This window comes from Clupea harengus, chromosome 17 (assembly GCF_900700415.2).
Source record: "Clupea harengus chromosome 17, Ch_v2.0.2, whole genome shotgun sequence".
Taxonomy (NCBI): Eukaryota; Metazoa; Chordata; class Actinopteri; order Clupeiformes; family Clupeidae; genus Clupea; species Clupea harengus.
In genome coordinates this window covers 4,879,222-4,905,669 of record NC_045168.1, presented here as the reverse complement: position 1 = coordinate 4,905,669, position 26,448 = coordinate 4,879,222, and the positions used below count along the sequence as shown (strand labels likewise).

Genomic DNA, 26,448 nt, shown 5'->3' with positions numbered 1-26,448 from the left:
GATGAGCCCATCCAGTAGCAGCAGTGGCCTTTAGTGCTTTAATTAAGAAGTGCTCCAAGGATATGTGGGCGCACCAAAGCCCCACTTGAGCGCACCATTATCATTTTCTAAATGGTATCTGGGGTGTAAGAATATCAGATCGGCAGACTATTAGTCGATGTGGGTGGTGAGTCCCAGCTCAGGCCCTCGGCAGGGAAAGAGGATCCGGTGCACACTGTTCAGTTTTGAAGGTGAAAGCCTTTTTATATTCTCCCCCCCCCCTCTCCTCTCCTTTCCTCTGCTCTGCTCTGCTCTGCTCTGCTCTCCTCTCCTCTCCTCTCCTCTCCTCTCCTCTCCTCTCTCTCTATTTTATGTGCTTTTCATGCAGGAGAGTACAGTACAATCCACAGTCCATCAACCCCCATTAAAGATTCAGATTCGGATCGATTGCGTCGGGCCACGGATGGAAAGTCACGTGGTCGCGGGAGAAGGAACAACAACCCATCTCCGCCTCCAGACTCTGACCTTGAGGTAGTGACGAGCCGCCTGTTCTTTGTCTGAGGCCAACACACACGCACACGCACACGCACACGCACACACACGCACACACACGCACACATATGCATGCATACACACATACACATATGCATAGATGCACCCTTTTGCATACACACACACACAAACAACAATGCACGAACAGAGATGCATGTGTGCACAAATAGACGTGCGCACTCATGCGTGCACACACTCCTGCATATACACTTACACATGCTTTCATTTTCAAATGTTTAAAAAAAATGAACTTGTGCAATCCAGCTCCCTGGATACAGACTCAGCAGTAGCAGATGGAAAGCAGCTACCGTGACTCAGAATGTCTCCTATTTAATTTGTGTGTGGTCTCGAGTACCTCTCAGGAATATCACTTTAACAAAGGCCCTAAAGCCCAATCAGTATGCATTGTTTACGCATGATAAATATAACTCACGTGCCATAACCGAGAGGCTAACGACCTCTCAGCTTTTCATTAATATGATCCTCACTTCAGGAAGCTAATGGCCCCCATTATAGGCCAGACATCTTGGCATGTTAACATATCTAGTTAATTAGTTTGACACTATTGATTGGCTTAATGTAACGGGCAGGAAGCGATGGCGCAGTGGTGTAGATGGTGATGGTGAAGTGCCCTGGTGATGACCAGAGCGGGGCAAATGGATCACCACCTCAGTGGAACATAAATACCCCCCCCCCAATCTGCCCCCATCCTCTTAGCTCTATTGACAAGTGGATCGCCTATCAGAGTACAGAGCGCAGCATTGATTTATCTTTTTTCCTCTTTCTTTCTTTCTTGCTTTCTCTCCTCCCCAGCGCGTGTTCATCTGGGACTTGGATGAAACAATCATCGTTTTCCATTCCTTGCTCACGGGGTCTTACGCCAATAGATTCGGGAGGGTAAGTGATTAACAATCAGACTATTGGTGCGCAAAACTGGCTAGTAGCATGGATGTCCAAACAGCGTCTTGGTTTAAAAATATACACATCGCGGGTGGATGGGGGCAGCTTGTACCGTGTGATTGCATAGCATAGCAGGCAGAACGGAACTGGGTGTCCAGATAATTGTTTCTTTTTTAATAGGTCCGATGAGGCCTCGCTAAAGCATTTGCCTTGTCCCGCCGCAGCTGTCGGAGATATGTGACAGGGTGGTAGAGTGAGAGAGCCGCACAACAGTTGGACTGTGAATGTCTATTGACACATCTTAAGGGGTTTTTTGCTTGTTGACCTTCAGAAATAATCCCATTGTTAGCTTTAATGAAGTGGCTATGCTTTCCCACTCCTGCTCTCATGTGCTGGGGCAAAGCTTCCCAGTGTCGACAAATTGTGAAACAGATGGTCTGTGGTGAGTGCAGCCCAAATTTTGTGATTTTGTTTGAGGTAGATTTTTTTACTCTTTTAATTAATCTTTTTTATTTGTGTTCTCAAGAATATGAACTTAATTAAGTTCAATATAACAGGGTAGATGGATCAGATGTATGTTCAGGGAGTTTTGTAAGTTATTAGGTTCACAAGGAGTATGGACATATAAATGGGGGAAAAAGTTTACTTTCTGAGGTCACTGTATTTGTTATTGCACGTAAACCGTCCAATCTAAGTTTAAACTCTCCAAACAAACAATTTGGGAAATATGGCAATCTGTAATTCTCATGGCTTGCAGTGATCTCATATATTTATGTAACTTGGACGATTGGAGGACTTTATTTGATATGTAAATTCCCAGTTATATTTATTCTGCCTTTTTCCCCCTATACGTGAGGAGGAGGAGGAGGGGAAGAGCAGGAGGGCTTAGAAGTCGGAGAGGTTTGTGGGTCTTTGCAGCCAAGCGGAGAGTTTTTCCTTCAGAGAGTGACATGCGTGCTCATGTGTCAGGGCTCTTGGTCCCTGTTGTCGGAGGGGTTCCCTTTGTTCTGGAATGCGGGTGTTTGATGGGGGTAGTGTTTTGTTTTAAGGGTGAAGGAAACCTGCCCCCCCCCCCACAAACCCCCTCATCCACCCCTCCACTCCCCCACCCCAACCTTCCAGTGTTTATTTACTTTATATCAGCCAGGCATGCTGGGTAAAGAAAAACGAGGGCCGCACAGAGAGAGAGAGAGAGAGAGAGAGAGAGAGAGAGAGAGCGTGAGAGGGAGAGAAAGAAAGAGAGAGAGAGAGAGAGAGAGAGCGTGAGAGGGAGAGAAAGAAAGAGAGAGAGAGTGCCGCTGTGGCCCAGAAACACCCCTGCCCCCACCCCCACCCCCCGCCAGCCGTGCCGAGCTGAGCAGCCCTCTCCAACAGGAAGACCTCCTGACTCCATAGGCTCCCTTCTCGCCGCCACTCTCCATATAGAACCTGACAGCAATCCCCGCTTTCTTCCCAACGAAGCCCAACCCCAGCCCCCCCCCTCTCGCCTCTACCACCCCCATCCCCCACCCTTCCTCCCCACCTGCCCTCACCCCACTCTCTCTCTCTCTTAGCCAGTCTCTGGCACACACCCTCATCTTATGGTTTACCTTGATCCAATCCCACACACTGACTCACTCCATTCAGGCCCTCAGCACCCTGTTTCACACTCTTCCGGTGCCACATCAATTACACCAGCAAAGAGGGGGAAACACACATAATCATGTGGGGTTAGACTGGGTTAGAGCACTGTGTTAGGGTTAGACTGGGTTAAATAACTGTGTTAGTGTTAGACTGGGTAAGAGCACTGTGTTAGGGTTAGACTGGGTTAAATAACTGTGTTAGTGTTAGACTGGGTAAGAGCACTGTGTTAGTGTTAGACTGGGTTAAATAACTGTCTTTGTGTTAGACTGGGTAAGAGCACTGTGTTAGTGTTAGACTGGGTTAGAGCACTGTGTTAGTGTTAGTCTTAGCCTTGTACATGTCGAGTGTTAGTCTGTGCTCCTCGTCACACATAAACATAAGGCATAACACTAATGAGAGTTACAGAAACAGTGTTACTTTTTTTTTTGTCTTTTCTGTTTTTTTTTTCTTCTTTCTTCTTCTTGAGAGTTGTTGAGCAGTGCCTAAAAATAGAGCTGTATCTGAGAACACTGCTGTGGTTATCAGTTATCCTAATTGGCATCAAGGCAGCTCGCTCCCATAAAGCTGACGGCTCTGGCCAGCTGTGCGGCCACCAGGCCAGAGGGGTGCCTGCGGGAGGCTGGGGGAGGGTGCCGGGGTGCAGATAGGGGCGCGGGTGGTGGTGGGGGGGGTGCAGGGGTAGGGGTACGGGGGGGTGGGGTGGGGTGGGGCATACTTGGCGCCCTGCGGATGGCACTGACGGGTGGAGACAGGTGGACGAAGCCACAGTGACAGCAGAGGCAGAGGCAACAGCAGTGGGCCTTTGGCCTTCTGGTCTGCTTGTATTCTTAACTCCCTTGCTGACTGATTGTTTAGATTTAATTGGAGAGGATTCGCTGCGGCCCGAGAACTGCACTTTACATTCCTCCCGCACAACAAACTTGCTTTTATTAAAATGGCCGACGCATAGCAGGGAGGTGTGACTGATGTCGTCCAACTATCCTGCTAATTAAAAAGAAAAGAAAGAAAAGCGGAAAAAGATTACGCAGTTCACAACACTATGTTGTGAAACTACCACGCTGACATACTCTTTCTCCATGAAGATTTTATTCTTATTTAAGAGGGGGGAAAAAAATCTTGTCTCTTGATGACTTTACTGGCACTGTGCTCTACTTGTGTGGTATCGCCTGCTCTTCCCATAGTTAAAACATTTCCATTGTCCAGCATGACAAGTAATCAGCAAAAAGCTCAGGTGTTTCCCTGTGTGCTTTTACGGCTTAATCCGCACAGCGGTACAGATTGACAGCATTAGTGTACTGGCAAAGCAGCAAAACCCCTCTTGTCTGTCAGTCTTTTGTCTCCCTCCTCTACTTCATAAAAGTAGTGCACCAGTCTCCCACTGACAGAACGTTAGGATATTAAACATGTCCTGAAATAGGCTTGAAAAGTGGTTATTGGCTCAAGTGAAGTGGTTTTCCCTCTCGAAAAGGTCGTTATTGTCTTCCTGTCTGCTGTTGTTGGTCAGTGATGGTCTGAAATTAGATTTCTTTAAAATTAGATAAAATATGAAGCTTCAGATTTGATTACACAAAAAAAAAGAAACTAAAGAAGTAGACGAATGGAAATCACCTCTGTGTGCAGCTGAAAAAATGTAGCGTTTGCACATTCGAAAAAATGATCAGCAGAAAGCCCAGTGCACAGTTACACACGGCTAAGCAAATGTGAATTTGTGGAACGAAAAAGCCCAAAAATGCCAGGATGTGCATTTGCAGTGACTGTTGTGTAGGTAGGTCACCCGGGGAGAGGGAGGGAAAAGCACATGGTCAGGGAGTCATTAACTATTTAGAGTGCAGTCAATCTTGCGTCTGTATATGTCACCAAGCCAGATCCCCATTACACTCAGGACTGCATTACAGGGGAAACCGGATACGGAACAGAGTGAGCAGTGGCAATTGTGTGTGGAGTTATTGATTAGAGGTTTACGTAAAACCATAAGAAAGAGTTTTTTTTTATGTTGAATAGTGTTCAATTTGTATATCTGCGTTATTCTGTTTGTGTATTGAACAGTTATCAAAAGATGATCTTAAAAGCTTAGTAGAAACACTGGGAGAGACTGGGAAGCAGGGAGCTTCCGCGTGGTCCTCGCAGTGAGGGGTTGGGATGGTGATGCATGGCCAGAAGTATGTAAAGAATGGTGTATTTACGATGGGACTCTGACCCCACTCTGTAGCAGTTCAGCACCCCTTCTAAGATGGGCTTTTACTACAAACAGGATGGCATAATTAGGCCTGGGACGTTTAAAACCCCTTTGGCCACCCAAGCCTCCAACATTTCCACCCAAAAAAAAACACGTGTGTGAATTAATAAAGAAAAGTGCTACAGCCGATTGGTTCCATTGGTTGCATATTCATGGCTATAGTCTTTGTGCGTGAGGTTATTGCTATATATGTATATGTATTTTTATCTATGCCATTTTGATTCAAATGATTTAACCAATGCTTGGAAATGTTCTAAATCTTTTTCTCTTCATCTCTTAAGGATCCACCAACGTCTGTGTCGTTAGGCCTGAGGATGGAGGAAATGATCTTCAACTTGGCAGACACACATTTGTTCTTCAACGACTTAGAAGTGAGTACGCCACTCTTACCTTCTCTTCTCTTCTCTTCTCTTCTCTTCAAACGGAGGTCGCTGAAGCTATTGTTTTGTCGAACTTTTCAGCAATCTTTAACCACGCTTTGTCTTTCACTCCCCCCCCCCTGCACAAATCCCCCCACCCCCAGATCCTTGATTGCTTTAGCAGAATGTTTTCTTACGTTGTAATATTTAAGACCGAGCCCGAGATGTAGATAAGTCACAATAGAGTTGTGTGCATTACGTTACGAGCAAGAGCTGTCCATTAAAGATTTAGGCCGAGCATCAACAACCATTTAATAGTGGGGTGCCTATATCTCAGTTACGGCCCACTGCGGTGAAGCATTACCTCCGAGCCCATGGGACTTGATGAATTTTACATGGGCTGTCAGTCTCCTTCTCCTCCCGTACTGCTGGCTGCACACACACACACACACACAGACACACACACACCTCCTCGCTTCCCCTCACTCCTGTGTGAGGCTGGCGCAATTTGTCAGGTTCTAGTGTTTCTGCGTAGGCTCTGTCTGTCTGTGTGTCATGCTGAGTGCTTGGTGTCACTGTCCAGTAAGGCCACGGGCCCTTCAGTCACGCTATGAAATCCCCCCCCCCCCCAACCTCCTCCCCAACTACTCCTCTTCAGCCTGTGGTTGATTCATGTTCGATGGTGAAAAATCTGCCCCCAGGGTGAAAGGGCTTGGTGTATGTGTGGGGGTGGATGAGGATTGGTAGGGTGAAAGGGTTAAAGGGAGGGGGGCAGTTGTAGTTGTGTCTGGCTGGGTGTTTGCCGCCTCTGGTTTGGATCCCGCTTGGGGTGACTGCGGGGGTGAGTTTGGGGTTGGTGGGGATCACCAATACCAACATCCCGACTCGGCACGGCGGGTACACCACATGCCACATACACATGCCCACAAAAAAAAAACGCCAGCGCCCCTAAAAGCCTCCAGGGCCCTCCTTTCGCCTCCTCTCGCCTCCTCTCCTCCCAATCAGGAGGCCAGCAGCCTCGCCGTGCTCCTCGGTGTCCTGCTCGGATTGACCTCGGAGGGGAGGAAATGTTTTGCTTGATACTTAAGTGTGAAGAGAGCTGCGGCGGAGTCTGCCAAGTCTCATTAGTCACTGGCAGCACAGTCCACCTCTTTCTCCGTCAAACGTCGAGAAAAAAAAGAGAGAGAAAAAAGAAAGAAAGAGAGACAGAAAGAGAGAAAGGAAGGAATAAAAAGAGGGAGGAAAAAGAAAATGTTTACGCTGTCTGAGACCGAGCAGTGACGGGGGAGATTCCGATCGCAGTCGTCGTGTTCAAAGTTAATTGGCAGCAATTGGCTGCTAAATATTTCCTTATGTGTCATCCGCGTAGTCGTGCAAACAGCACTGGGCCTAATAGATGAGCCCCAGTCGTTCGGGGATGGGGGTGGGGGGGGGGGGGGGGGGGAGAGATGGCAGCTTTGTGACAGATCTTTAAATGTGGTTCGCACCACATCTGTCCCCCGTTTTGCTTTCTTTTCATGTGTGGTGGAACCGCCCGCCGATGAATTGGCAGTTCAGGCCTCCATAAAATTATGTGAATGTGGAGCACATATTTCTCCCACTGCACTGTCTCAATGATGGAATTATTACATATTATTTTGACACTTAAAAGCCTGTCTTTTTTCATGGTAAAACTAGGAGAGCATGGAGACTCAAATGGTCACACATTTTACCAGTTGTGCTTTAACACAGTACAGCAACCTGCTTCCTGTCTGGGCAGTAGGCTTTGCTGTTTAAGTCCCTACAACTAAACGCTACATGGAAAATAACACACATGCTCAGCATACAAATATATTAAGTAGTTAATTTTCTTCACCTGCTCAGCCTATTGAAATAAATATACAGTACGTATATGTGTGCATATTACACATTATGTTGCATTCATATTTTGTCTGTGTGATATGTTCAGTGTCTTCTGGGCGCTGAAAAATAAGTAGCCCTCTAAGCGGCTCTTAGAGGCTCTAAGCTCCATGTACATTCAGCTGTGTGTGTGTGTGTGTGTGTGTGTGTGTGTGTGTGTGTGTGTGTGTGTGTGTGTGTGTGTGTGTGTGTGTGTGTGTGTGTGTCTTTGATATTTTCTATTGGGGTTGAATAAGATAACCTTTTACTGAGGTTCTAAGCAGTCCAATCATCCAGTTGTATTTCCTGTTCTCCGCGTAGATGGACCTTACTTGAAGCCCAACTGTAAATAACCCCTCTCAGTCAAACACTTATGTATTTAAGGCTGTGCAAGAAATGCCAGTGCTCTGTCCAATTTAGCCAAAGCCATAAAGGGACACGCTGCTGGCTTTACAGACGCCCATGCAGTTGCCCAACACCGTCTGTGCCACCAGACTACGAGTCGTCACAAAGGGCACCAAGTTAAACATGCGCTGACCTAAACACCTCCCCCTCTCCCTTGTGTTGGTGTTCGGGCCATAGGAGGTGTTTACAGCGGAACTGAGTGCCAAATGTTGAGAAATGTGGTGTTGATATGGAGACCTAAGTTGAACTGAAGTGAATTGTGTTGTCTGGCTGTTTTGTGTGTAAGCTCTCGGAATATGGTGTACGGTGTTGTCTTCTTGGCACAGTGGGATTTACCTACCTCTGACTGTGTATGTGTGTGTGTGTGTGTGTGTAAGTATATATGTACATGTGTGTGTGTGTGTGTGTGTGTGTGTGAGCGTATGCGTGTATGTGCGCACGCGTAACATGGTGGGCCGTTGGTGCAGGGCTGCACGTGTGAGTGACTCTCTCAGTGCTGATATTGCTGATGAGTGATGATGTAGAGGAAAGTAATAAAAAGAGAGAGACATGCCAGAGGGGTCAACAGGGATCTGTTTCCCTCCCTCCTTCCCTCCTCTCTCCTTCCACTTCTCCCTCTCGTTTTTTTTTATTTTCTCATTCTCTATCGCATTCTCCCACTCTCTCACTTCCTCTTTTCTCCATCTTTTTTTCTTTCTCTCTCTCTTTCTTTCTTTCTTTCTTTCTCTCTCACTCTTTCCTTTCCTCTTTTAAATTCTATCTCCATCTCACTCTCCCTGTCTGTCTCTCTTTCCCTCACGCCCTCGAAAGAAAAGACATAAATGTGGCTGAAGTATATTTCTGTTCTTACTCACATACAAAGTGCAGGAAAGATGAGATTCTTATTGATTTCAAACATTAGTGTCGTTTTTGAATTACTCCAGGAAATATACCCTCAGGAAGTAGATGCAACAAACTGGCTTATTTTCCGTATGACTGAAATATTCATATTTTTTTAAGCTATGAAAGAATATACATTATTTACTAAACAATTCTCAGCAATTTGATGCCATTATTGATTGGGCTTACAGTAAATGAATTTCATCTGAATCTGTTATGAAAGAGGATGAGAGTTTCAGGGGTTTTAAGAAATAACTAACTGCAGCATCAACTGTAGTGAAATGCACGGCAGTATATTATTTGAATAGAAGTTTATGTGTAATTATTATTTTAATTAAAGATTAATTCACATAAAAAGATCATCATTCTGCTATAAGACTTATTTCAGTTCAATTTATGTGCATGGATTATTAGTATGTAATGATTAAATATGTATATAATTATATATATTTTTAGTTTGTTGCATTACACTGTGTGGGTCATTAAATATAAAAGGCTTTGAAAATAGATGTTAAGGACCTCTAATAATTAGGTTCAGTTTGAACACTTTGGACATCAATAAACTAGCTGTGGTGAAGTGTTAAGTTTTTTGGGAGGGGACTATGGTTTGTTTAGTGTCACTTTTCCCTGTCCGTGTGATTTTAACACTTTTACTAATGATTCACTCGAAATATCAGAACTCTGGGCGGTGTGTGTTTGTGCATGCAGATGTGTGTTTGTATGTGTGTGTGTGTGTGTGTCTATGTAAGTGTGTGTGTGTGTGTCTGCGTATGTGTGTGTGTGCACCCCGTGGTGCTGCACAGCTCCGTGCTCACAGCAGAAACAGATACCCTGCAGCTCTTGCAAGGGGACCCCTCTGGCTGTCTGGCAAAGCCGTGATCGTTGTTGATTCTGTGCGCTGTTGTTATTATAGTTCCTCCTAGGGCGTGATCTGTGTGTGTGTGTGTGTGTGCGTGTGCGTGTGCGTGCGAGTGCGTATGCGTGTGTGTGTGTGTGTTTGAGATGCAGTACCTGAGACTGAAACGAAAAGTTTGTATTTTCAAAATATGTGTGTGTTTGTGTGTGTGTGCAGTATATATGTGTAAATGTATATTTGAGTAGATAATATGTATGTGTGTGTCAAATGTCTGTGTGTTTGCATACATGTGTGTTGAATACGTGTGTGTACTCACTGCGGCGTATGCGATGTGTATCTAAGCACGTCTGCGAGTGTCTTTGGTGTGGGAACTGGGCTCCTTCGCTGGGCTCCTTTGAGCTGCCCTGGGCTGCTCCTCTGCAGGCTCCCCGTAGAGTAGAGCCCCCTGCTCCCCAGCCCAGAAACCCGGCCTGCCTGGGCGTCTGGAGGACAAAAGCCCCAGGAGCCTCACGCCAGCATCGGCATCAGAGCACAGGCTCTCTGCCGCCGTCGAGGGGGAGGGAGGAGGTGGGGGGGGGGAGAGGGGCGCAGCAAAGCGGTGTCGGTTATCCCTGCTGTGCCTCTGCACACACAGCCACAGACAACCCCCTGACACCGCTCACACGCAGTGCACACACACACACACACACTCACACTCACACGCAGCGCAGCTCCAGTCAGCCTGCCCGCCCTCCCCGCCGGCGGCTCTGTTTTGGTTTTCTCGTTTTCTCAGAGACTGGCAGTTGATGGACGTTGTGTGAAGGTTGGACCCCTTCTGAATGAAATCTGAAATACTGTGAGCTTCCTCCAGCTTGATGATGGATTCACAAAGCTTTAGCACTCTGGGCCTTTACACACAGTAGTGGAGTTTTGTGTAGTGCAGTGGAGGTTTGTATAGTTTTGTGTAGTACAGTGTAGTTTTGTGTAGTACAATGGAATTTTGTATAGGTTATGTAGTGCAGTTGAGTTTTGTACAGTTTTGTGTCTATGCCTTCTCTCCTTACATCATGTGCAATTCGAAGATCCGCAGAATGATGTTGTATTACAAATGACAGAAATTCTCTATTTGTATTCATGTCTTGGTCTCAAACCAACCCAGTGAACACAGACCACTTGGACACAGACCACTTGGACCCAGACTAGGGGGTCAGATCTGGCCCAGTGTTGTGTCTCAGCAGTAGCAGGAGCCAAGCTGAGGGTGTCTTTATTATGAATGTATCGTTTGTCTCTCTGACTCTTTGACTCTTTGAGTTAGCTGTGACGCTCCTGTTTGCCAGGTCTCTAAGGGTCCCCCAGGCTGGGATGCTGATGTGTTTTGGAGAGAGTAAAAAGCGAGAGGAACAGAAAAACAGAGAGAGAGAGAGGGAGAGAGAGAGAGAGAGAAAGAGAGCTTTTAAAGTTAGTCTGTCTGTCCTCTCTCAACATAGCACCCCATCCTTCGCCCCTCCGTCCTCCCTCGCCCCCCACCCCTAGCATAGCATAGCACCTCCTTACAGGAATAGGGGTAGAGGGCCTGTGGAAAATACAACACTAACAGTCTGATGAAAAATGATAGTATTTAAAAATAGATTACTTGTCTTAGGTTTAAATACGGAGACCTAACACCTGCTTGCCAGGCCCTTGAGACAAAAAAAAAAGACGAGTTTAAATGGTGTGTAGACAACTTTGAAGATGTTGGTCGAAAACCAACAGTCTTTTACGGTGAGGTTAAATCCCTGGATAGGACGTTGATTTGACTTTCCTCTGACAGTGTATAAGAACAAGCCAGAGCAGGTCTGGCCGCTCAGCTCCCTAACCTTTAAAAGGAATTCACACCGACAAAGTTAAAGTAATGTAGTGTGCCGGCAACAATGTAATTCTGCCTTGACATGACAGGCCAGGCTACATGATGACAGGTCCACTTATTCAGATTATCTGACAGACACTTTAAAGCCACATATTAGGCGTTGTTTATCATTAGTCATTATTCTTTGGGAAAGTATTGGGGTTGTGTTTGTTCGGTGCTTTTGTTTTATTTTAGGGCAGAAATGAAATTTGAGGTTGTATTTGTTTTTTTAGTGAGCTGTCCTGTAGCTGAGCTGTGTTTGAATTCCATGTCCGCTGAAGCACAAATTGTGGATTGGAATGAAGTAGGTTTTGAAGAACTCTCTTTGTTTCCCATATCCTGTTTCTGACCCACAGGTAATCTGCCCCTCCCTCTCTCTGTGTTTCTCTCTTTCTCTCTGTGTGTTTCTCTCTCTTTCTCTCTCTCTGTGGGGTGGGCTCCACGGTGGGAAAGCTTTTGGGGGTCTGGAGGGAGGGTGGGGGTGGATGGACGGTGTGTGTGTGTGGGGGGGGGGGGGGGGAGAGGTTGGGGGGCAAAGGTGTGGATGGGGTTTTTAGAGGGGGTGGAGGGGGTGGGGGGGGTCACAGCCCAAGGACGGGTGGATGACAGACCCTGCCAGTGGAGGGGCAACATTGAGAACCTGCGAACCATGGATTGGGCTTTTTCACATGGAATTAGCTTGTAGGCCGGGAGGAATGCTGTGATGACGGTGGCCATCGCTCACACTGTGGCATTGTTGCAGGCCCACTCACCTGTGGGGCCAGTCCGACTGGAGTTTGGTGTGTGTGTGTGTGTGTGTGTGTGTGTGTGTGTGTGTGTGTGTGTGTGTGTGTGTGTGTGTGTGTGTGTGTGTGTGTGTGTAGGGGGTTGGTCACCTCAGTCTTTGGCCCTGGCAGAGGGCACCCTACACAGCCAGGAATGAAAGAACCCTTGCCTTTGCCGTGTCTTAAAAGAGGAAAAACAAGTGACACAGAAAGAGAGAGAGAGAGAAAGAGAGAGAGAGAGAAAGAGAGAGAGAGAGAAAGAGAAATGGAGGTAGCCTGGGAGAGTAATGCAATACGGATGTTTCCAGCTCCAGCAGCAGGACAGGGGGGAAGCGAGGTTTGTAGTTTTAAATAATCATTTTCTTTTTTGACATTCTGCAGCACTCTCTCTCCCTCCCTCTCCATCTTACTTGTTCAGTCACTCTCTGTTCCTCTATCCTTTTCTCTCTCTTTTAACCCCTTTCTTTAACCCCTTTCTTTCTTTCTTTTAATCTAACCCTCTTTTCATCTCTTTCTCCATTTTTAGTATCTCTCAACCTTGCTTTTTTCTTCTACCTCTTTCTCTCCTTTCTCTTCCTTACCCTCTCTCCATCTACCCTCTCTCTCTCGCTCTCTTTTTCTCTCTTTATCTCTCTATCCCTTCTTTTTTTCTCTTGCTCTCAGAGCAGTCACCAGGAGCAGAGCCCTTCCCCTGGCCAACAGGAAGAATCAGTCCATCTGGGCTGATTGCTTAATGACAGATGCCAGGGGAACAAAGGAGCCTCTGAGAGGGAGCCTCTGCCTGCAAATGAAAAAGATTCAATGGGCCAGGGGAGAGAGGGAGAGAGAGAGAGAGAGAGAGGGAAGGAGAGACTGAGAGAGAGGGAGGGAGAGAGACTGAGAGAGAGAGGGTGAGAAAGAGAGAGAGAGGGAGAGAGAGCTTGTGAAAAGAAGTGGAGAAGAAAGGTTAGGAAGAGCAAAAGTGTGATAGAGAGGGGATCCGGTAGAAAGGAAAGGGGGGGGGGCGGCGGAGAAAAAATACTGAGACAGAACGGTTAGAAAGAGTGTGATAGAGAGGTAGTGGAGAGAGGGAAAGAGGGAGAGAGGGAGAGAGAGATGGGGGAAAAGATTATCAAAACAGAGTGGAAGCTGATTTTGAAGGTGTTTATTTTTTAGTTTGTCATCCCCCTTTTCCATTTCCCCTCCATATACACACACACATACACATCCTTTATACAGACACATATACACATCCTTTTTTTCCACCTTTCATTTTGCATCACGGGACAGACACAGACAGTGATTGTAATGAGAAAGAGGGCAGAAGAAGAAGAAACAGGCCGACTGAAGCAGAAAGACAAAGTGTTTGCATAAGAGGTAATTATGTATGGATTCTGGGGGAGGATCTGTGCTCGGCATACAGTAGGCACATCTGGTGCGCGTTAGTGCTGATTGTAGGTTCTGTGAGCACCACTGCTCCTCCGTGGGGCTCGGGAAAAGAACAGGGGAACTTGGTGCACTGGACTACATGCACGTCTGTTGATGTCGCCGCCACCGTCACCGCCGCCGCCGCCTCCTCAGGACTCACACTGTGTTCTCAAGCCGCTGAGAGTATTTACCGTTTGAGGTTATCAAGATCGACTACACACAGATGTCTTTTTTTCCGATATCAGTTGTTTGTTAAAAACCTCCCCTGCAAAGGGCAATGGGATGGAGAGTGTCGTAGTGATTTAGAGTATGCACTCACTGCCATACTAATTGTCCCCGCTCTGTGATGTGTGCAGTCCAAATACATGGCATCTACCTGGAGACTTGGATTTGTGGGATGTGGGATGACTGCTCTCTCACTTTGCCATAAGTACCCTCTTATAAATAATAATTCATCTTATAATGAACTGTATTGTCAAGGCACTGAAGCCATGGTAACGTTAACCATTTCAGGTTATTATGACCAAGACAAGCAAAGACATACACAGACTCCTTTGTCAATATCTCATCTTCACTTTTTCTTTTTAACGCCATCCCATTTCTCAAGTGTACAATCTTGACCAAGTGTCCTGTAAAGCCACACTTACTGCTATTCCCTCACACTCTTACTCACTCACGCACACACACACACACACTCACACACACACACACACACACACACACACACACACACACACACACACACACACAAACGAGGTGGCCTCTAATGAGTCTGGCCGCCACCTCGCTGCTGTCCTCTTCTAGGCCTCCACTCGGCTACCAGAGAGGCAGCCGGCTGCGTTAGGCAAGGCCCCAGCTGTGCAGTGTAATTTTTGGTCCGGAGGCTGGCGCATTCTTGGTCCACAGCGGCGCTCTGCGTCTGCGCTTCCCCGGAGGTCCAAACCTCCCCCCACCACCGCCACCACACACAGACGCAGTCACAGCACAACTGTTAATTGTGTGTCGTAATAACCAGGGGATTAAAAGACTGTCTAAACACACACAGAGCGTGATGGGGACGACAGAGGAGGCAGAGGGAGAGAAAGTGGAGTCCAGGCCACCAGCTGGCTGATCCCTGCGTGGGATTATGTGTGTTGTGTGTGTGTGTGTGTGTGTATGTGTATTTCTGTATATGTGTGTGTGTGTGTGTGTGTGTGTGTGTGTGTGTGTGTGTGTGTGTGTGTGTTTTCCTGAGCATGTTCTTCACATTAGTCAGATGTGGGAAGTTGACGTGGATGAATTTCTACAGTTTGATATCAGAGCGATATCTATGCAGTGTCAGTATTTGGGAAGTTAAGCAATGCATGTAGTTGTTTAGAATTCATATGTCAAAGCCTATGAGGCTCATACGAAGCTAGTCATTGATTCCCAAAGACTACGGGGCTCTCATGCAAAGCTAGTCGATGATTCTCAAAGCTCCAAGGACTGCCTTAATTTAATTACATTAAACATCACCAGAGGCAAGAAATCCACACAAACTTCAATCAGTACGTTTTAGTCCAATGACTAATTCATTTCCTTGTACCTTCATCAGTGATCAAAACCAACAGGCCATCATTGTAATCCTTTGGAAGGCCACAGGAATACAGCATGTCAATGCACAAGTTTGCCAAGGTCAGAGAAGTAGATTTCCAGGTGATTGTAAATGATGCTTCGCCTGCCTCATCTCATAGAGGTCAGCCGCGATTGATCGGATTTCATCTATTGATCGATTGATTGGATTTCCATCAGATGCTGATTATTTCTTACATAAGGTATTCACCTAAAAATGTGGTTGATGGTCAAGTCTCTAGTCTGACCAAGACATGGATACTCAGAGTAATGGGCTCTCTATTTACAAAATATTCAAAAGCCATGCGGTGTGAACCCTTTCACCTGGTCATAGTAAACAAAGCAAAGCTGTCAGTCATAGTCATTTTAGCTGACTTCTCAGCAGTCAGCCAATTGTTTTGCAGTGTTCAAAGCTTAGCCATAACCAGTGACTGAATTTGAATTGAGGTTAAAGAGGTTTTTTTTTCTTCTTGGTTTGTTTTGCTTTCTTTTCTTTTACATGCAGACTTCATCGTTGTGATTGCCAGGATGAAAGGTCAGCAGAGACCTCCCCAAACTACCCCCTCCCCTCCTCCTCCTCCTGCCACCCCACCCCCCATTTAGCTTTGCTTTGAGGTTGGCGCTGTAGGCATGGAGGTAGAGGCCCTCTGTGCTGTAATGATTTTGGCCTGTCCGCAGCTCCACTTCCAAATGACAAATTGGTGCTTCGCAGAGCATTACAGATGCTTTGCAGAGCGTCTAAGACACACGATTACGCAAAAACCAGGGCTTGAGGAGTTCCTGAGCTCTACAGCTCCAGTTGGCAGTCCATCTTCTTCTGGACTAGAGCTTCATGTGGGGTCACTTTGACTTCCTAATATCCCCCCCATCCCCATTCCCCATTCCCTCCCCCTAGACACACACATACTCTCACGCAAACACACATACACACAAACACACTTGCATTAACACAAACACATATGCAGATACAGACACACACACACACCAATACACACAGACACACACATGCACACACCAACACACACACACACACACACACACACACACACACACACACACACACATGCACAGACTCTCTCCCCCTTATCTGAGCCTGCAGAGGCCTGGAGAGGAGGGGAAGGTCGCGAGGTCAAAGTCTTTTCCTCTTTGGATCTCGGGGCTTGCTGGGAGAATCTTGGCGAGAGAATGGTTGCATTAGAGCAGAGGTTGGGGGTCAAGATTTTAATTCTGTTAAAGAACAGCTGGTTTGAGTTTCTCCACACGTACCCCCACCCCCACCCCCACCCCCCCATCACTCTCCCCTCCCTCGCCCCACAAATCCAGGGAGATGAAAAATTTGTTCAGAGGGGAACCAGTAAAATAAAAAAGGTTTACAGTCTAAAGCCCTTACCCCTACTCTGTCCCAGTATTAGACAGGAATGCAGTAACGTCAGCATTTGGGCCAGGTTCAGACCGAGTTAAAACAAGGAAGTCCTTTCTGTGTTCCGAGTATCTTAACAGGCGGTGGAGACTTAATTAAAAGGCTTAGAGAAAGGGGAAAAGCCATTTCACGCCGTAAACTTAAGCTGGGTGTTTTTTTTCTCTTCCCGCTCTGAAGGAATTGTTTAATTTTAAGTTCAGATAGCTTCTCAACCAGTCAGTAAAACTAAACCCTCTAGCCCATGAATTATGGTCTTTTGAAATTCATTTCACAGTGTAGAATCATTTTAAGGGTTAGACGTTTAATTCAGCCAAAACTTAAAACGCAGTGAAAGCGGGCAGGACGTTTTCCCTTTTATTGTTTGAAGCGGCCTTGTGAAGTCTCAAGTGGAGAGTGTGTCTGGCTGCTTTCACTTTTCAAACATCTCCACACTTTCTCTGTTGTTTTTTTTTCTTTTTTTTTTTCTTGTTTTCCAGGGATGATTTTTCCCTCAGTCTTTTAACTATTTCACAGCCCCGTTTGTCTCTCTGTTGGAAACTTGTTGATGGGAATGTGAATGCTTGGGCAAACTCTCTCTCTCTCTCTCTCTCTGTCTCTCTCTCTCTCTCTCTCTCTCTCTACAGCCAGGCCTCTGCAGAAATGGGGGGGGGGGGGGGGGGGCACTGGGATGCCTATAAATGGAAAACTAATAACAGATTTTCAGTCTGCCTTCACTAGAGCGAGCGCTGGCCTGGGGCTGTGTTGGTGTGTGGCTCGGCAGCAATCAGAGGTCATAATTTCATTGGCGGTTAGCATCAGGTTCAATTTTTCTAGTGCGTTACATTTAGCAGAAAGTCTGGTTTGTGTTACCGAGCACGATGGCTGAGTGGAGCGGAGTGGAGTCGGGTAGAGCAGTGCAGGAGGAGCAGCCCGAGCTGCAGAATCACTCACAGGCTCCAAGATGTGGACACCAGTGCAGTCTCACTCACACACACACACACACACATACACACACACACACACACACACACACACACACACACACACGCACACACCCGAGCTGCAGAATCACCCACAGGCTCCAAGACGTGGACACCAGTGCAGTCTCACTCACACACACACACACACACACACACACACACACACACACACACACACACACACACACACACACACACACACACACACACACACACACCCGAGCTGCAGAATCACCCACAGGCTCCAAGACGTGGACACCAGTGCAGTCTCACTCACACACACACACACACACACATACACACACACACACACACACACACACACACACACACACACACACACACACACACACACACACACACACCCGAGCTGCAGAATCACCCACAGGCTCCAAGACGTGGACACCAGTGCAGTCTCACTTACACACACACACAAACACATACACACACACACACACACAAACACACACCCGAGCTGCAGAATCACCCACAGGCTCCAAGACGTGGACACCAGGCCCCTAAGGGAGGCCAGACGCTGCCATGCCGCACCGCACCGCTCCACAGCTATCTCTTTGTTCACGCAACACAGCCCCAACCGGACCAGTGTGTGTGTGTGTGTGTGTACTTCCATCCATACCAAAGACTCAATAGGCAGAGGCTAAATGTGCCACTATCCGCCAATGTGTGAGAGTGTCTGTGTCTCTGTCTGTGTGTGTGTGTGTGTGTGTGTGTGTGTGTGTGTGTGTGTGTGTGTGTGTGGTTGTGTGTGTGTGTGGCTGTGTCTGTGTGTGAGTTTCACCAAAGTCTTGGTTGGCAGAAACCAGCGAAATGCCCTCCTATCAGCCTGTGTGTGTGTGTGTGTGTGTGTGTGTGTGTGTGTGTGCGTTTGTTTATAAGTGTCTCACCACAGTATGCAGCGACCAGCAAAAAAGGCCCTCTCTGTGCCAGCATAGCTCCACGCCAGTCCGTGTGATTTGGTGTCAGGGTTGTGCATATCTAGAGACCCCTCTAGTGGCGGAGGCTCCACGGGTCCGACCCCAGCCCCTGCCCCTGCCCCTGCCCCTGCCCCTGCCTCCCCCGCTCCCTGATGGGGCTGTTTATTTGGATTAAGATTTAGCAGGTGGGGGCTCAGGCCTGGAAGTGGTTGAAGCTGACTTAGACGTCAGAGGGAGGGTTCAGGCCTCCAAATGGGAATTCTCGGCTTGTTGATATTAGTCACCGTGTGGACTCAAGCCGCCAAAAAAAAAAAAGAAAACTCCACCACTTTCACATGTGAAAATCATTAATCAAAACTTGGATGTTTTTGTTCGGACGTGTGTGTGTGTGTGTGTGTGTGATGGTGTTCATTTGCTTAGTGTGCATCTCTCTTGTTTTCCTCAGGAGTGTGATCAAGTCCACATCGATGACGTGTCTTCAGATGACAATGGCCAGGACCTAAGGTACGCTGGCCCTGAGGAATACTCTTTTACAAATATAGTTATTCATTGACAGAAGCTGTTATCCAAAGACACACCCTATTTCATGTGCAGAGGGCTTCCATGTTAGCTTTAGAGCTACCAGCAAAGCTACCACAGTCCAACATCCTGAAAGGCTGACTGTGTCCCTCCTTCTGTTCCTGTCTGTCTTTTTTCTCGCTCTCTCTCTCTCTCTCTCTCTCTCTCTCTCTCCAGCACGTATAATTTCAGCACGGACGGCTTTCACGCAGCAGCCACCAGTGCCAACCTGTGTCTGGCAACGGGCGTGCGGGGAGGTGTGGACTGGATGAGAAAGCTGGCCTTCCGCTACAGACGAGTAAAAGAAATTTACACCACCTACAAAAACAACGTCGGAGGTAATCCCCAAATAAACAGATTTGCTGAAATTGCTGGGGGCTGGAATGAGAGGTGTGTCAATATGGACGTGTCATTTCAAAGGGGTCCTCATGTGCAGAAGCACTTGGTCAGGGTAAAAAAAAGAAATGTGAAAGGCGTTTGCGAGGACGGTCCAAGTCAAACAATGTTCCCTCTGCATTTCAGGCCTGCTTGGCCCGGCCAAAAGGGAAGCCTGGTTGCAATTGCGAGCAGAAATTGAAGCCTTGACGGACTCCTGGTTAACACTGGCACTGAAAGCACTAACATTAATCCACTCAAGGTAGGCCCACGCTGAGCAAAATTACAATGCCTCGTCCCACATATATACATAAATCAGTATTTGGAATAATATTTGGGGCCACTCAGTGCTTCTCGAATTGAAATTCTTTATGTGTGTGCATGCGTGCGTACGTGCATGTGTGTGTGCGTCCGTGTGTGTGTGAACTATAATTGTCCCATTATTTAGAGAAATAGCATGTTGAGAGACAGCCTGTATCATTTGCAAACAATTTAAGAGCCATTTGTCATGAGGTGATGACCCCAGGGCATTTCAGATGACAAATGGGACCATCCCTAATTGGTAAAGTCCATGTTTTTACTTGTCCTCCCTCCCTGTGATTTAAGATGATGTAATATGTCTCTCTCTCTCTTTCTTTCTCGCTCTCTCTTGAATGTTCTGTCTCTCTCTTCTCTCCCTTTCTCCCCCTCTCAGGTCAAACTGTGTTAACATCTTGGTGACCACAACGCAACTCATCCCAGCCCTGGCAAAGGTCCTCCTGTACGGCCTGGGAATAGTGTTTCCAATTGAAAATATTTATAGCGCAACGAAAATAGGTAGGCCTTGCCAACAGCTTCCTGCCTTCCCCAAATAATCCCCCTCCCCTGTGTTTACCTGTTAGCATACTCCGTGTGCACTTCATGGGGACAGTGAAGGCCTGTGGTGGGCCTCCAAGCCAAGCACGTAGCCGTAATGACTGATATTATGCATAAACAGACGGAGAACGGGCGGTATGTGATTGGGCCAGGCAGCAGAGGGGCGGACACTCGAGAGGGTTGATGTCTGATGTCGTGTTTTAAGGGAAGGGGTCTAATCAGCCGGGGATTATTTTCTTGGAGCTCTGCCTGAAACAGGGCTCCCCCCCCACCTCACCGGCCCTGCATATGAAACCACTTCTGCAAATGTATGTCATTCCACATGGACATTTCTTCTTTCTTTTTTCTTTTCCTTTTTTTTGTCCTCTTCTTCTTCTTCTTCTTCTTCTCCTTCTTCTTTTTCTCCTGGCCTCTCTCTTCAGTGTTTGAAACATTAAATAAACACCAACCTTCACTCTTGGGCTATGTTCAAGCAGATCGGCGGCTAGCTCAGACATCTCCTCTGCTGGCCAAGCCTAATGCCCTACCGCCTCAGCATTAGCATGTGAGTCTGATTTAGCTTGTTAAACTCCATTTGTCCCAGGACCAGGGAGGAGAGGGCCACACTTAATGCTTTTCAGACTCCTTCTATCAGGGCCTTGATCTTATCGAATCCCCCAGCCAAGCCTAAGTGTTTACACTGTGTAATTTTGTGTAACTTATTGCGTGTTTAAAGCGTGCGCTCTCAAAAGGGGCCAGATTTTTGGATGCATGCTCCACGTCCTGCCATCGCTGCCCAGTGATAAAACTGGAGGCTGAGCCATTTGGAAAGGAAAGACAAAAACGTCCTGCTGCACACAAGATGCCAAATTGGCAATATCTCTTCGGATCTGTTTTATTTTATCGTAGTATACACATAGAGTGGACAATGACAAGGCAAGATCTTGACAGATAATGCCAGTTCCGTGTCTTTGATGGAATTTCTTGGACGTTTTCAATTAAATCAGTATGTATGGGAGTTTTTTATTTTTTTCTGAAATGCAAGTCAAGCGGTCCCTCACTCTTGTCACCTGTCCGTCCAGCCTGTCAGAAACACTTTTTGTAGGTGACTGAAGTGCATTTAGCCCAGTTGCACTCGACCTGCCCAGTGGTGACCTCATTCTCGTGCCTTGCAGGGAAGGAGAGCTGTTTCGAGAGGGTCATGCAGAGGTTCGGCAGGAAAGTTGTTTACATCGTCGTGGGAGACGGAGTGGAAGAGGAACAGGGCTCAAAAAAGGTGAGAGGAAAAAGCACAAAGACCCAGTGACCTCCCTCAACTCTGCTGAAAAGAGTGAGAACTTTCTTCTCCTTTTCTCCACCTTCCTTCCCCCCCCCCCTCTCTCTCTCTCTCTCTCTCTCTCTCACACACTTTCATCCTTTATGTCCCCCGCAAGCAAATTGGCTAGCAACAAAAATTGAGAAGAAGAAAAAAAATGAGAAAAGCTTGACAATGTGATCAGCTCCTTTCTCCTCCCAGCTCTGGGCTTTAGCGAGGAGGCGAGGAGGCATAATTATAGATTGCTGCCCTGGGCCCACAGCGTGAATGCGTGTAACGCTAGACAGGTCCTTTCAGGCATGTTTAGAGGAAGAACCAAGCTACATAAATAGAACATGCATTTAAGCAGCTTAAATCTTTGTTGACAAAATTAAGCTATTTACTGCCATGACAGGCCATGTTGGAGTGGGAACCAGGTAAGCTTGACTGGCAGAACCTTTTGATGTGCAGGCAAACCGTGGATTAATATGCACTTGTGTCGCCCCCCCCCCCCCCCCCACCCCACCCCAACCCCTAATTTGGTGTTGTTCAGTTGAAGAGAGTTTTTGGGTTCCCTCCAAGCAGTTGACAAGAGTTGTGTACTCTGTGTCTGGGCCAAGATTTTAGTGTAAACTTTAAACTTTAATGGTGCCTAAACCACAGCCACCCCAAAATATTCATGAAGCAGTTAATCACCAAACCCCCACACACAGTGTGTTTGCCCCAGATGTAAGGATTGTACACCACGCTGAACTGAACACAGGAAGGAGACATGTCCTCGGTACAGTCTATGGGTCTTCCATATATTATATATGGTCACATTAGTCAGGCAGCTCTTTACATTAAAACTGCCTTAAGTGGTATTACCCACAGGGGCTTAACCGAATCAGTAAACACTGAAAGGTGTGTAGATATGTCCTCTCTACAATATGGGACTTTCATGTGGTTATTGGACGGTTACATTAGTCAGGCAGTGCTTTACATTTAGGATGCATTAATTGTTATTAATGTTATTAACAACATGGGCCTTAAAAAGGCATAAACTACAGAAGTTAAAAAGGCTGAAGCTTAATGGGTAGTTCCTGAGAACTAAATAGTTCAGAGATCTAGTACATGAACAGACAATAGAATATTGTCCATGTAAAGTAATGCATTAACTAACATTAGTTAAAGGAAGCTTAATGTAAAGTTTGCTTGATGTAATGTAAGCTTAAAGTTTTACTACTAGTCCTATAGAGAATACAGAGGGAGTTACCAGGGCAGGGAGTTGATCCTGTCACACTGAGCCCATCTCCCTCTTAGACTCCCTCTTGTGTGTACATACACAGTGCATGAAGGCCGGTGCAGGAGAGGAGAAGAGTTGTGGCTTGCAGACATTAGCTGCTCCTCCACTTCAGGCTTAGAGAGCAGCCAGCGGGGCAGTGAGCAGAGCAGGGCCGTGCGGGCCAGCCGCATATCTGAGGGGACGCTGGGTGGAACGGCTCAAGTGTAAAGTTAACCCTCTCTGTCTGTTCTTTCTCTTTCTTTCTCTCTCTCTGTCTCTCTCTCTCTCTCTCTCTCTCACTCTCTCTTTTTTACCCTCTGTCTCAAAAGAAGAGTCCCAGAAACAATTCGCCCTCCAGTTAATAACCACTAAAAAAAAAAAGAGAGAGAGAGAGAGAGAGAGAAAAAAGAGTGGGGAGTGAGATAGCATCTCAGCAGCTTTTAAACTTAAAAGCAAAGACGATTTACAAAACAAAGGGAAAAGAGCCTTTTAAGGGTCAGCGCAGGCTTCCCTAAGCGGAACACATGCCGGCGAGAGCCCATACCTTTGATAAAGCCCAGTAATGGGGCGCTCCACGGGCCGAGGACGCTGCCTGACAGGCCCCTTTCATTCTGACAGACTCATGTTTCTCCCGGCCTCTCCCCAGGAACAGTGTCTCATTCGCAGGCTCGTCCCCAGCAGTTGGGGGGGCCGTGTGCATTTGCAGAGGATTTGCCAGATGAAGTTTAGGGATGCCGCCAAGATAGCGATGGGGAATATATAGTCCCTCGCTTTTTCAATGGAGCACTCATAAGAGCTCTTGCGCTTAGTTTAAGCATTTGGGCTCCATCACTTTACTGAGCACATTAGGTGTTGAGTATTGGGCTCCATCACTTTACTGAGCACATTAGGTGTTGAGTATTGGGCTCCATCACTTTACTGAGCACATTAGGTGTTGAGTATTGGCTTCATCACTTTACTGAGCACATTAGGTGTTGAGTATTGGGCTCCATCACTTTACTGAGCACATTAGGTGTTGAGTATTGGCTTCATCACTTTACTGAGCACATTAGGTGTTGAGTATTGGCTTCATCACTTTACTGAGCACATTAGGTGTTGAGTATTGGCTTCATCACTTTACTGAGCACATTAGGTGTTGAGTATTGGCTTCATCACTTTACTGAGCACATTAGGTGTTGAGTATTGGCTTCATCACTTTACTGAGCACATTAGGTGTTGAGTATTGGGCTCCATCACTTTACTGAGCACATTAGGTGTTGAGTATTGGGCTCCATCACTTTACTGAGCACATTAGGTGTTGAGTATGGGGCTCCATCACTTTACTGAGCACATTAGGTGTTGAGTATGAGATATGTCGTTCTTGACATGGTCTTTGGAGATTCTTATTGCCAAGACAATGATGTTACAGATAATTAAGCATATAGAAAATGTTGTGTTTAAGTAAGGTGTGTTCAGCAGTGTAATGTGTAGATGCAGGTGTCTACGTGTTGATATAATTGAACCATCTCTGGCATGGGAACCCTGTTCAGAGAGCTTTGCTCTTATATCTGTTAAATGCCAAGAGATAAATATACTAAATCAAAACTTATAGATAAATGAATAAATTAGTGTGTTAGAGTGTATCAGTGAGTGTCCATCCATGTGTGTGTGTGTGTGTGTGTGTGTGTGTGTGTGAGAGTGTGTGTGTGAGTGCGTGTGTGTGTGTGTGTGTGTGTGTGTGTGTGTGTGTGTGTGAGTGTGAGTGCGTGTGTGTGTGTGTGTGTGTGTGTGTGTTGTTTAGTCTGGCAGTAAGGAGCTGTGGTGGCCCTTGAGAAAGGCAGCACCTCCTAAGCCTCCTGTGGTGTTATGTGCTGTTAAGAATGTCAGGCCATTCACATGGGTGTGAGTGTTTTTCCAGGTGAAGAGCTAACAGTGTGTGTGTGCGCTTGTGTGTGTGCTCGTGTGTGTGTGTGTGTGTGTGTTTACCCGCTTCCCTTCTCTAGCCTTCTTCTCACTGTTTTCCATTTTCTCACTGGTTCTCTTCCCTCTTGCACTCTCCATCCCTCTCTCTTGTAATCTCTCTCTCTCTCCCCCCCCCTCTCTCTTATTAGCTCTCATTTCATTTCATCTCTTTTCTATATCCCTCATTCTTTTAAATTTTTCTTCAGTGTAAGTGTCTCTATCTGTCCGTATCTATCCCACTCTCCTGTACTTTTTCTATGCCCTCCTCTCTTTCCCTCTCTCCATTTTCTCTCTCTCTTTCTCTCTCTCTCTCTCTCTCTCTCTGTCTGTCTTGGGTGGAGATGAGGTTAGTGGCATAGTGCCTGTTATCAGCAGGGGAGCAGTGGTGTGTGGCATGGAAGACTTTTTTTTCATCTGTCAAAATGGTCTGACTTGATGATTTGTTATAGGGTCAAGGTTTGTAAAGGTCAACATCTCACTCTACTCCCCCCCCCCCCCCCCCCCCCTCTTCCCGCCCTGTCTGTCTGCAGCACAACATGCCCTTCTGGAGAATCTCCAGCCACTCAGACCTGATGGCCCTGCACCACGCTCTGGACCTGGAGTACTTGTAGCACTGCGACCGGACCGGACCCGGATCGGACCTGAAAGGCCCAACACACCAGACAGCCACGCCTCACACACGCATCTACTGCGACCTTTGCCCCCCTGACTCCCATCTCACACAGCCCCTTCCTTACGCCTTCGTATCAGAAGATTGAGTTTTTGGGGCGGAGGAGGGGTATCAGCCTCAGTCCCTCCCTCCTCTGTTGCCTCGTGTCTGCGTTCCTCGAAAAAAATAGAAATAAAAGATGACTGAAAAAAGAGAGAGTGAAGAAAGAAAAGGGGGAAGGGCCTTTCCTGAGTGACAAGGTGGACATGTTGACATACGGCCACGGTTCGTCTTAACCCCGGACCTCTTTTGCGAATCGGGCGGAGAGGGGATTTATGGCACTGCAGCTGCTGGTCCCTGCTTTACTGTGAATTGGCTTCTCACTCTCTCTCTCACTCTCTCACTCTCGAAAAAGAAAAAAAGCCATCAAAATGTTTTATGGGGCCCTGTCTGTGCCGGGGCTCGGCAAGGGTTCACACCTGTGTAGAAATGAGAGCTACCGACGTCTCGGAACTCAGCCAGACTGATCCTCTCCACAATCACCACCATGGCCGCCACCTCGGTTTAATCCTCAACCATCAGCAGTCCTTCTTCACCCCTCTCTCTCTCTTCTTCTCCCTCTCTCTCTCTTCTTCTCTTTCTCTCTCTCTCTCTGACTCTCTCTGTCTCTTTTACTGATGGTACAGAGACATAAGGCTCCAGCTGCTCAATCAGCCGGCCTCCATTTGGCCAGCGCTTGGCCGCCCTCGCCCCTGGATGTCCCGCGCTTCTTATTTATGAAACCTAGGGTCACCTCTTTGTGAGTGGTGTTTTAGTCCCACGAAGGTACCTCTGTGAAAGACTCGTGCCTTTCTGCGTCAACTAAGTACTTTTGAATTCCACCTCACTGAGAAGTCTATGGGGGAAGAAACAAAAAAAGAGGATTTT

General features: G+C 46.9%; 1 protein-coding gene across 10 annotated transcripts in view; it reads left to right on the top strand.

The window, feature by feature from the left end:
- eya1 (EYA transcriptional coactivator and phosphatase 1) overlaps positions 1-26,448 on the top strand; it is a 73,164-nt gene that overhangs the window by 46,311 nt on the left and 405 nt on the right. For all 10 annotated transcript variants that reach the window (XM_031583863.2, XM_042710192.1, XM_031583874.2 and 7 more), the window contains 9 exons: positions 368-510; positions 1,345-1,428; positions 5,572-5,661; positions 19,052-19,110; positions 19,342-19,502; positions 19,687-19,801; positions 20,234-20,355; positions 21,549-21,649; positions 25,403-26,448. The exon at positions 25,403-26,448 is cut by the window's right edge and continues 405 nt beyond it. In XM_031583863.2, the coding sequence (XP_031439723.1) occupies positions 368-510; positions 1,345-1,428; positions 5,572-5,661; positions 19,052-19,110; positions 19,342-19,502; positions 19,687-19,801; positions 20,234-20,355; positions 21,549-21,649; positions 25,403-25,483 (956 nt within the window). In that variant the 3' untranslated portion in view covers positions 25,484-26,448. The remainder of the gene's footprint in view (positions 1-367; positions 511-1,344; positions 1,429-5,571; positions 5,662-19,051; positions 19,111-19,341; positions 19,503-19,686; positions 19,802-20,233; positions 20,356-21,548; positions 21,650-25,402) is intronic.